Genomic DNA, 9,714 nt, shown 5'->3' with positions numbered 1-9,714 from the left:
ACCCAAAAATGAAAATTCTGTCATTAATTACTGACGCTTATGTCGTTCGACACCCGTAAGACCTCCATTCATCTTCGGAACACAGATGAAGATATTTTAGTTGAACTCCGATGGCTCAGAAAGGCCTTCATTGACACCAAATGTAATTTCCTCTCTCAAGACCCATAAAGGCAAAGACGTCGTTACAAAGCCCATCTCACTACTGTGACTCTACAATAATATTATGAAGTGACAAGAATATTTTTTGCAGCATGATCAAATGACAATAAAGATCCATTGCTTCTCTATCCGTCATTGTGTTACTTTTTTTTTTTTTTTTTGCTAACACACCACAATTTTGCAAACTAGGCTGGTTTTATCAAAATACTTAACACAATTCACAAAACCACACACCCAAACTGCAAAACACCTCATATATCTTGCAAAATGAAACACTGCAACCAAAACTACATATAGCGTTATCAAAATTAAACTTTTGCACGAAATGGCACACACCATGTTTTTTGTTTTTGTTTTTTTTAACCAACTACACACTTTTGGCGATAATGAAACAGTCTCATCTTTAGAATGCTTAGCAATAATACTATGCCAAATATTATGTATAATATTATGTAGTTCAAGTTGTAGAAGATTCTTCAGATTGTTCACATACACAGAAATATTTGCAGAAATAGTCAATTTTCACTAAATAAGTCAAGGTGTTTGGCCAGGTGGCTCATGTATTGGCCATTTAGCTCACGCAGTGTCATTTTGAATGGCAGTGTTTTGAAATGGCAAACGTGAATTTATGTTAGATTGTTGTGTCTTATGCAGAAAACCGTGTTCGGGGCATTTAAAACGTGCCATTTTGAATTGCAAGATTCGTGTATAGCAGAAAATGTTTTTAGACTTTAGGAGAATTGAGAAGAGGTTTTGCTCTGTGTGTAAGTTTAAATAATTGTGCTGTGCATGTCATTTTAGTGTGTCAGCAATTGGAAAAAAACTGTAAACCCGCCAATAGCTAACCAGGTAAATAAGCCAGTCTGTGATTGGTTCCTACAAAAGTGTAACAGAAGCAGTAGTAATGAATGTACAGGTTTCCAGACTGAGCTGCAGGGCAAAATCAAATCGCCGGCAGATCAGGCTGGGTTTACCCAGTCTACTCCGAAGCTTCAGGAGACAGTGTTTTGAACAGAGTGTGTCTGTGTATCTGGAAATATTTCTGTGCATGGGAACAATCTGAATAATTTTCTGGAATTTGAACTTCATATTCTAGTATTATGACACAGCATACTAAAGAAGAGAATGCTTTTCATTATGCCCAACAGTGTGCAGCTGGTTAGGCAAACATCTGATAATATGAATGTGCCATTTTGTGCAAAAGTTTGATTTTGATAAAGTTACATGTAGTTGTAGTTGCAGTACATAATTCTGAAATATATATGAGGCATTTTGGAGTTTGGATGTGTGTTTTTGTGAATTTTTTGTGAATAGTGTTAAGCATTTTGATAAAACCAGCCTAAAATTGTGTGCTAGTTAGCTAGCTAGATAGATAGCTAGATAGCTAGATAGATAGATAGATAGATAGATAGATAGATAGATAGATAGATAGATAGATAGATAGATAGATAGATAGATAGATAGACAGACAGATAGACAGACAGACAGACAGACAGACAGACAGACAGACAGACAGACTGACTGACTGACTGACTGATTGATTGATTGATTGATTGATTGATTGATTGATTGCATTTATTGTAGAGACCACACCTTAAATGACCATTTGGAATCTCTAAGCGTGCTGCCATGCACTATGCAAAAGAAATAGCTTTAGCTTTGTTAAATGTATTATACTTTCTAATTAAATTGTATTGTGTGTTCTCATCACTATGTTTGTTGTGGATTCCAAAAAAGCTCTCATTCAAATCAAGTCCTAAAATCATGGACTCTTGATATTTTCCACAATCCCCTTAACAAAAGCTTTAATTTGAAATGTCTCTTGAATGAACAATATCAGTTAATTTCATGACGGCAGAGTCAACCCATCCTCGAGCCCTTATCTCTGTTTTACAGCTACTCATCCACCTCTTTCATCAGCACGAATAGGCACAATTTGTTTTTCTGTTGATTTATTTGTTTAATTTAGCTTATGAACTGTTGCATAATGTATCCCTGCTCATAGCCAAAAATTATGCGCTAGGAAAGGATCCTAGGTTATGGGATGCAATTTACATTGATTCCTTAACGTCAGTAGATCATTATGCTGTTTTAGTTAAATTAGTTAAACTTTTTCCCTGTCTAGTAATGCAGAGCAAATGAAAAATAGATTTATTTTTTATTTCACTTCATTTTATGTGTAGTAAAATATTCAGTAAATACGGTCATGTTTTTTGAGTTGTGTTAGAAATGTATAGATTTATTATTTGGTTTAAAATCAACCCAGTCTCCTGCTACTGCGTATCTATACCACGAGTTTGCAATTTCATTTGGCGTAGTATTTACACGCCAAAGTCACATTTGGCGTATGTATGGTACGCGACACCCTCCCGTTAAACTTCCATTGATTGACAATGCGTATGTATTGCACGCAGATATTTATTATAGTCAATGTCATCATCATCATCGTCCCGCCCCTTCAATCGGACGAAGATTCACGATTTCATCTCGTGCATGTGCCGAAGCAGCATGCAGAAATATTGATTTAGAATACTTATTTCGAATTATTATTATTATTATTATTATTATTTTTACAGAAACGTATTGTATATAACTTACTCAATCATTATCTCGAGTGGGGACGAATGTTGCCACTACATCTATAGCGCAACTGAGGATCATAATAATTTGAGGTTTTTTTTTTACAGTGTAATTCTAAACAATCCCCGACGGGGAAAGAAAAATGCTTGCAGAAGCTTCATTAATTCAATGTGAATAAATTATTGCTTGTTTACTTGTTCTATCTGCTTTTTTTTTAATGTTAAACGCGTTTTATTTGGTTGTGATTGTATTTGTAATAATAAAACTATAAACAATAAATATATAAATAAACAAAGAAATAAAGCAATAAATATTCCTTTGCTGATTTAGGAACCACCCACTCCCGCTTGAAAACCAATCAAAAGCATTTGTTTTAGCGCCATCATATCCCGCCCCCTCATTGTATGGTGCTCAAGTTCACCTCGTGCGACGTCATCATAGTCCAAGTCGTCAATCATCAGAATACCGAGTAAGTAATTAGCAAAAACATATATATGTAATTATATATTTAAAAAGTATCAGTTATTGCTAACTCAAATTATTGTAAATACAATTAATCGAACTTTTCTAAGTGAGCATGCTCATGTCGGCCTACAGTTGTCAGGCGGTTAATATCAGTTTAAAATAATTTCTCATTAAATGTTTTAGGGATAACATTTAGTGAGGGTCAACTGTGCGCAACCATTACTTTTTATTGATGCATCATATGTTTTTTGGTTACGTTATGATGATGAGCTCACACTACTGTATGCCCATGCCAGGCATTACGTGTAGATCACAGATGTGTGAATTAATCAATTCACTGTAAACCTGACTTAGCCCAACTTGTTTTTAGTAGGTAATTTTCCCCTATTTTACATTTTGTTCAAGCAGAATGTCCACAGGCTCTTTAGAAGCAGCACTTGTGCTTGGAGATGTGTTTCTTGATCAGATACAGGTAACTTTAGAAATTTTATCTTAATTTTTTTTTTTTTTTTCCATGTTAAATAATTTTAAAGAAAACTACAAATGAACAGTTATATAGGGTAATGTATTGTTAATGTAATGCAAGCATAAACTACTTTAAAACCTGTTCAATATACTATTTGCATTTTATACTATATACTATTTTTTAGAAAGAAGAAAAAAAGCCAGCCAAGAGGGCGAAGCCACATCCTACAACTGTGAAATGGAGGCAAAGGGACAGAAATGGGAATGTTGTGAGGTCGCTTCGAAAAAATCCCTCAATAAAACAAAAATTAAAAAAAAAGGCTCCTAACCTCGGTGAGACAGTTGTAAATTCACAGTTATTGTTTAAATTTGCTGTTATTTCCAGTTGTGATTTATATTTCCCACATTAAAAAATACTAATACTTTATAGTAAATACTATAGTATTTTTAAACCATACTATAGTAAAGTACTTGAATTAATTTGTTGTGGTAACATAACAACTATAGTAATATATATTTTACTTTACCCAATACTGTAGTAAGTTTTCTATAACTATAGGGTATATTATACAACAATATACTTTACAGTTTACTGTAGTGAAAACTAAAGTATACTACAGTATTCGTTACAGTCTTTCAGTTCAGTATAGTTAATACTACAGAATGCTGTTACAGCATATAAGTGTTGTAAATACACAATAATATAATATATATATTATATTACAATTTACTATAGTATGGTTCAAAAACACTATAGTATTTATTATAAGTTACTATAGTATTTTTTCCTGTGTGTTTCTCGATATTCAATAAATGTTTAGATTTATGCAGTCTGTTTAATCTTTATGTGCTCTTAATTACATATAGAACCCCAAAGCATTATGTATTATTATATTTGCTTAATTAACACAAAAACTATTTTAATTTTATTTTGTTTAAAGGTCCCACCAGTGTGCCCATCCAAGAGGAATTTGTTTATCGAGCAGAAACTGGTAACTACACTATGGTTATATGGAATGGCATCTGGTTAATAGTTTAAGTAATATTCTGCCTGCTGCAATCTACATAATAGCATTTTTTTAAATAAATGAGATCCTTGTAACACTGTAGAAAACTGATCCTGCATTAATGAGTTACTACACAGGAACAAAATAGTAATGCATTATTAACATTTTAGTAACTACTATTAACTAACAAGAAATTCTGATTTATGAATTAGTAAGTTACAGTGCTCAGTCAAATTAGGTAGTTCACTATTAGCTAATCAGTAACTATTGTTTTTCAAACCTCCCAGGGAACTACTAATAACTTATACAGGTTCATAATTAACATGAATAATGCATAATGTATAATTAATTCTCAAGAGACATTCATGGTAACCCACTAGTAATGACTGAAGTATTACCAAATCCACAGAAGGAATCACTAATTATTTGGATCAGTATTCTAAAGTGAAGATCACGTTAACTCACTAGTAATTGCTTATTGCTTAAGTGTTACCAAATACATCAGAATGAATTACTGTACAAAACTATACAAAAACCTCAAAATGTTACAATGACTTCAGTAGTTACTAGAGAGTTACCATGTTTCTCACTTTAGAATACTGATCCAAATAATTAGTGATTCCTTCTTAAAGAATTGGTAATACTTCAGTCATTGCTAGTGGGTTACCATGATCTTTACTTTAGAATTAATTATACATTATTCACATTAATTATGAACCTGTAGTCCTTAGTAGTTCTCATGGAGCTATGAAAAAAAACAGAAGTTACTGATTAGCTAATAGTGAACTACCACCTTCAACTGAGCACTGTAACTTACTAATTCATTAATCAGAGTTTCTTGTTAGTTAATATCAGTTACTAGAGTGTTAATAATTTCCATTACTCATTTGTTCCTATGTAGTTATTCATTCATGAAGGATCAGTATTTTAAAGTATTACCGAGATACTTGTACAATATCTCCATAAAACTGATTGTATTGTGTACTGACTATAACGCTGTTTCTTGTTTCTCCTTCCATGAAGCCTCACTCATTGAAGAATTGGAGCATATCCTAAATGACGAGTGTGTTCAGCCTGAAGAGGTGTCTTTTGCCACTACCTGGCAAAAGAGGCAATCCCTAAGCCATGAAAGATGGAACATTGCAAGGGAGGCCATGATTAAGAATCTTTTGGCAGCTGAAAATGTTCAGAAACACATATGCCAACACTGTCTTACAGCAGAGTCTATTGTACGGTGCAGGGACTGTCTACCTAGGCAGTTTCTATGCACCGTGTGTGATGGAGATGTTCATCAGCACCTACCTCTTCATAACAGAGACTCTATGGCCCATGGGTTCTTCAAGCCATTGTGTCCAACCACTGCAGTGAAGAGACATTCCGAGGGCATTGAGCTCTCTGAACAGGGTATGCCTTTCATGGGTCCCATCATTCTTTTCAGTCTGTACATTTTAAATGGTTGTTCATTAGTGTATAATTATAATATATATTTAAATAGTTATGATATATTATCATATTTTTAATAAATATATATTAGACTATATTTAATTTTACCTTGTTTATGAATCCTTAAGGAGTTTATAATCATTGTTTTGCTTTTGAATTTTTAGTCCGATATCTTCCACTACTTTTACCAGAGAAAATTTGTGCCTGTTCAGAAAGTTTGTGCAGGTTGATCAGTGGCAAGCCCATTATTGTAATAAATTTTAATGGTAAGATTAAGTTTTTTCTCTTTATGATAACAACACAAATGATTAATACTTGCATGTAATATCTGCATGGAATTTTAAATCTGTTGTGATGCAAGTGAACTTTTTTTTATTATAGGACGGTACAATCTCACCCTGCCATCATTGGAGAGCTCATGCTGTGGGAAAACATGGGAAGTGGGGCTGAGTGATCTCCTCAACTCTGGGTACTGGCCAGCCTCTATACATTTTGAGACCGTGTATGAGGCTGGCCTTTTTAGGTCTTTTCTGGATTTAAAACTTTTTGCTCCAGGTCTATCTCGTCAAGGGTTCCTTGGAATGCTTGATCGGAGAACAGAATACAATGGCAGGGTAAATATTCAGTGTATATTGTTTACATGATGTTTGTTTCTTTAAAATGATAAAATTATTGGTTTGGTTATTTCAACAGAGTGGTAAAATATGTGGAGACACATTTCAGAAGGCCTTGCTGGAGTGGACCTTTGCCCAGCATGAGGTTGAGAGGCTTTGTGGTGTACAGCCTTTTAAATGTCCTGCTTGCAGTCCGTCCATGCATGCCATCTCAGTGGATGGTAACAGGAAGCTGTACAGGTTCCATAATGCACATGGGTATGTTTTTTTTCTTTATTTTTTATTGTACTACTTAACTGTCTATATATCATGTTTCTCTTTCTCATTACAATTAAGCACAGAGAAGGGATACTTCGATGGGACATTTATAATGAAGGATGAAGATGTTTCCTCCTTTGTGGGATATGTTCATGAAAAGACCAAGCATGTAATAACCCTTAACTTATTGTCATATTGTTTATTCATATTGCCCAACTATATTATTATTATTCATATTATTATTCATTTTATTGTAATGTCTTGTAGGCCACAGGTAAAGGGGTGTGTGGCTCTTCTCAATGGACAGCAGCCAAGGAGTCTGCAAAAAAGTCAACATCAAAGATTGATGAGGAAGGCCTTGAGATTGTTGTGTGCCGACATGGAGGACTTTTAAAGGGCCTAAATATGTTTAGAGGGGAAATATTCGCATATCCCCTGTTCCTTCAAAAGGCCCTTTCAAAAGAAAATGTGTCATTCTTCTGCTCAGATGTCGCCTGCAAGTACTGGCCATACTTAAAGAGAGTGGTGGAACACTGTCCAGAGCTAAGGCCTTTATTAAATATGCGGCCACTATTATCAGTTATGCATGCCAAAGCACATCAGTGGAGTTGTGAGGTAAGATTTTTTCTTTACATTAAATTATATGAATAATATTTTTGTGGTAAGGACATGTACTTTTATTTGAACAGCCATTGTCTGTTTTGTTTTTGTTTTTGGTAGATAAAATGGTCTGGAAGAAACCAAGAAGGAGCTGGTCTTACAATTGGAGAAGAGGTGGAGCAAGTCAACTCATTCTTGTCGAGAGCTGCAATTTGCACTAAATACATGTCCAAAGCTGGTAAAAACATTAGATAAACACTACTTTTAACATATAGTTATTTCTAAGTATCAATGAGTTATGACTATAACTTTTTTTAATATATTTTTTTGACCATCTAATAATAGCACGTTCAGACATGCTCACTGTTCTTGCTTCTGCATGGAACAAACGGAAGTCTGAAAATCTGGCCAAATGTTTGTCTCAACGATACATTAAGGTATTTTACTGATGCTAAAGTCAACCTTGTTCTTATTGTACAAAAAGTACATTTAAAGGGTTAGTTCACCCAAAAATTAAAACCCTTTCATTAATTACTTACCCTCATGCCGTTCCACACCTGCAAGACCTTCGTTCATCTTCAGAACACAAATTAAGATATTTTTGATGACAGAATGCTGTCAAATTTCCTTCCATAGACTGCCTTTGTTACTGGAACTTTGATGCTTCAAAAACTCCAAACTCGATAAAGAGATAAAAATAATCCAAATAAATTGAGTGGTTTATTCCAAATTTTCTGAAGAAAATCGATTGGGTGTTATGACTTACAGATTTAATTTAGGCTTTTACTAGCATGTAAACATTGATCAGCAAACGTAAGCAACCGAACTTGACTAATGTACACGAGAGCAAACCTCTTGCGAGGCTCAAACGTGCTGCGTAACCAATGAGGTTCATTCTTCATCTGTTCATCATAACAAGTGATCGATTCTCTTCAGATAATGCGGTCTAAATCGCTTGATTTATATGGATTAATTTTACGATGTCTTTATGAACTTTTCAAAGCATCAAAGTGGTAGTTACAAAATTATGTGTATGTGGTATGTGCACCAGTATGTGAAAGGATATCTTACAGCCTTCTGTCATCAGAAATATCTTAATTTGTGTTGTAAAGATGAACAAAGGTCTTACAGGTGTAGAACGACATAAGGAAGAGTAATTAATCTCATTTTGGGGTGAACTAACCCTATAACATAATTTAAGCAATTACATCTATTGCATACATTGTTGAACTATAAACCTTTATGATCAAATTAATTTGATAGTGTTTTGATATGTATTTAGACAACCGAAAGACTGAAAGTGGAAAGAGAGAGCTTTGAAAGCCTGCAGGCTGAGCTTAATGTTAGTAATGATGACATTCAGCAGTGGGTCAGTGATGTCCAGCAGTGTGCCACAGGTAATAGGCCTACATTTTAAAGAGCCTGTTTTAATTTTTTTATGTAATAACATTTTTCCCAGAATAAAGGTTTTGCACAGAAGGTAAAATATATCAAATGTGTAAAGCTAATTCTTTTTTTTTTAGATGTAGTATCAAGTGCAAAGGATGACACTGGACTTGAGGGCAGAATTCGCGGCCTTTATGTCAGCATAAAGCTGAGAAAAATGAATCTGTACCATCAGACAGGTCAGATAAGATGATGATGATAAAAAAATAATTAAGCTAAGGAATGAACTTGAATGATGTTATAATAATGTATTTTGTTGATTTATTAGATAGCAACAAGAGAAGGCACAAAATAAGGAGGAAAATTAACGAAGACAAGTCAACCTTGGCAGCTGCCATTAAGGACTTCAATGAACAGTCAGTCCACCAGCTTCCTTCCGTGGATGAACTGCTTACAGCTGATAATTTCCAATGGCCATGGGAGTGCCCTGTCACTAGTAATTAACTCAAAAAAAATATTCAGTGTATTTGATAAGTATTTGTCTGAGGTTAATACAGTCCTCCTCAGTGTTTAAAATATGGCAATTTTTGGACCTTCATTAATTGCAGGTAATGGCAACCTCTCAACTAAGAAGATGGTCTTTGACCGGTTCATGATGCTTTCCCGACTAAAGGAGGAGGAGCAGATCATAGTGATGGAGGTGAAGCAACACTGGCAATCATTGAAGGAAGCTGAAT

At 34.3% G+C, this 9,714-nt stretch overlaps 1 protein-coding gene across 1 annotated transcript; it reads left to right on the top strand.

Moving 5' to 3' along the window:
* The first annotated feature begins 3,091 nt into the window (after window positions 1-3,091).
* Window positions 3,092-9,481, top strand: LOC137055707 (uncharacterized). Its single transcript, XM_067429587.1, has 15 exons — window positions 3,092-3,208; window positions 3,613-3,676; window positions 3,855-4,002; window positions 4,611-4,661; window positions 5,700-6,080; window positions 6,284-6,385; window positions 6,501-6,733; window positions 6,813-6,991; window positions 7,070-7,160; window positions 7,259-7,606; window positions 7,712-7,829; window positions 7,937-8,028; window positions 8,874-8,988; window positions 9,115-9,216; window positions 9,306-9,481. The coding sequence occupies exons 1-15, from the start codon at window positions 3,144-3,146 to the stop codon at window positions 9,479-9,481; spliced, it is 2,265 nt and encodes a 754-aa protein (XP_067285688.1). The 5' UTR covers window positions 3,092-3,143.
* The last annotated feature ends 233 nt before the right edge of the window (window positions 9,482-9,714 follow it).

This window comes from Pseudorasbora parva, chromosome 21 (genome assembly GCF_024679245.1).
Source record: "Pseudorasbora parva isolate DD20220531a chromosome 21, ASM2467924v1, whole genome shotgun sequence".
NCBI lineage: Eukaryota > Metazoa > Chordata > Actinopteri > Cypriniformes > Gobionidae > Pseudorasbora > Pseudorasbora parva.
This window is presented reverse-complemented; position numbering and strand designations above follow the sequence as displayed.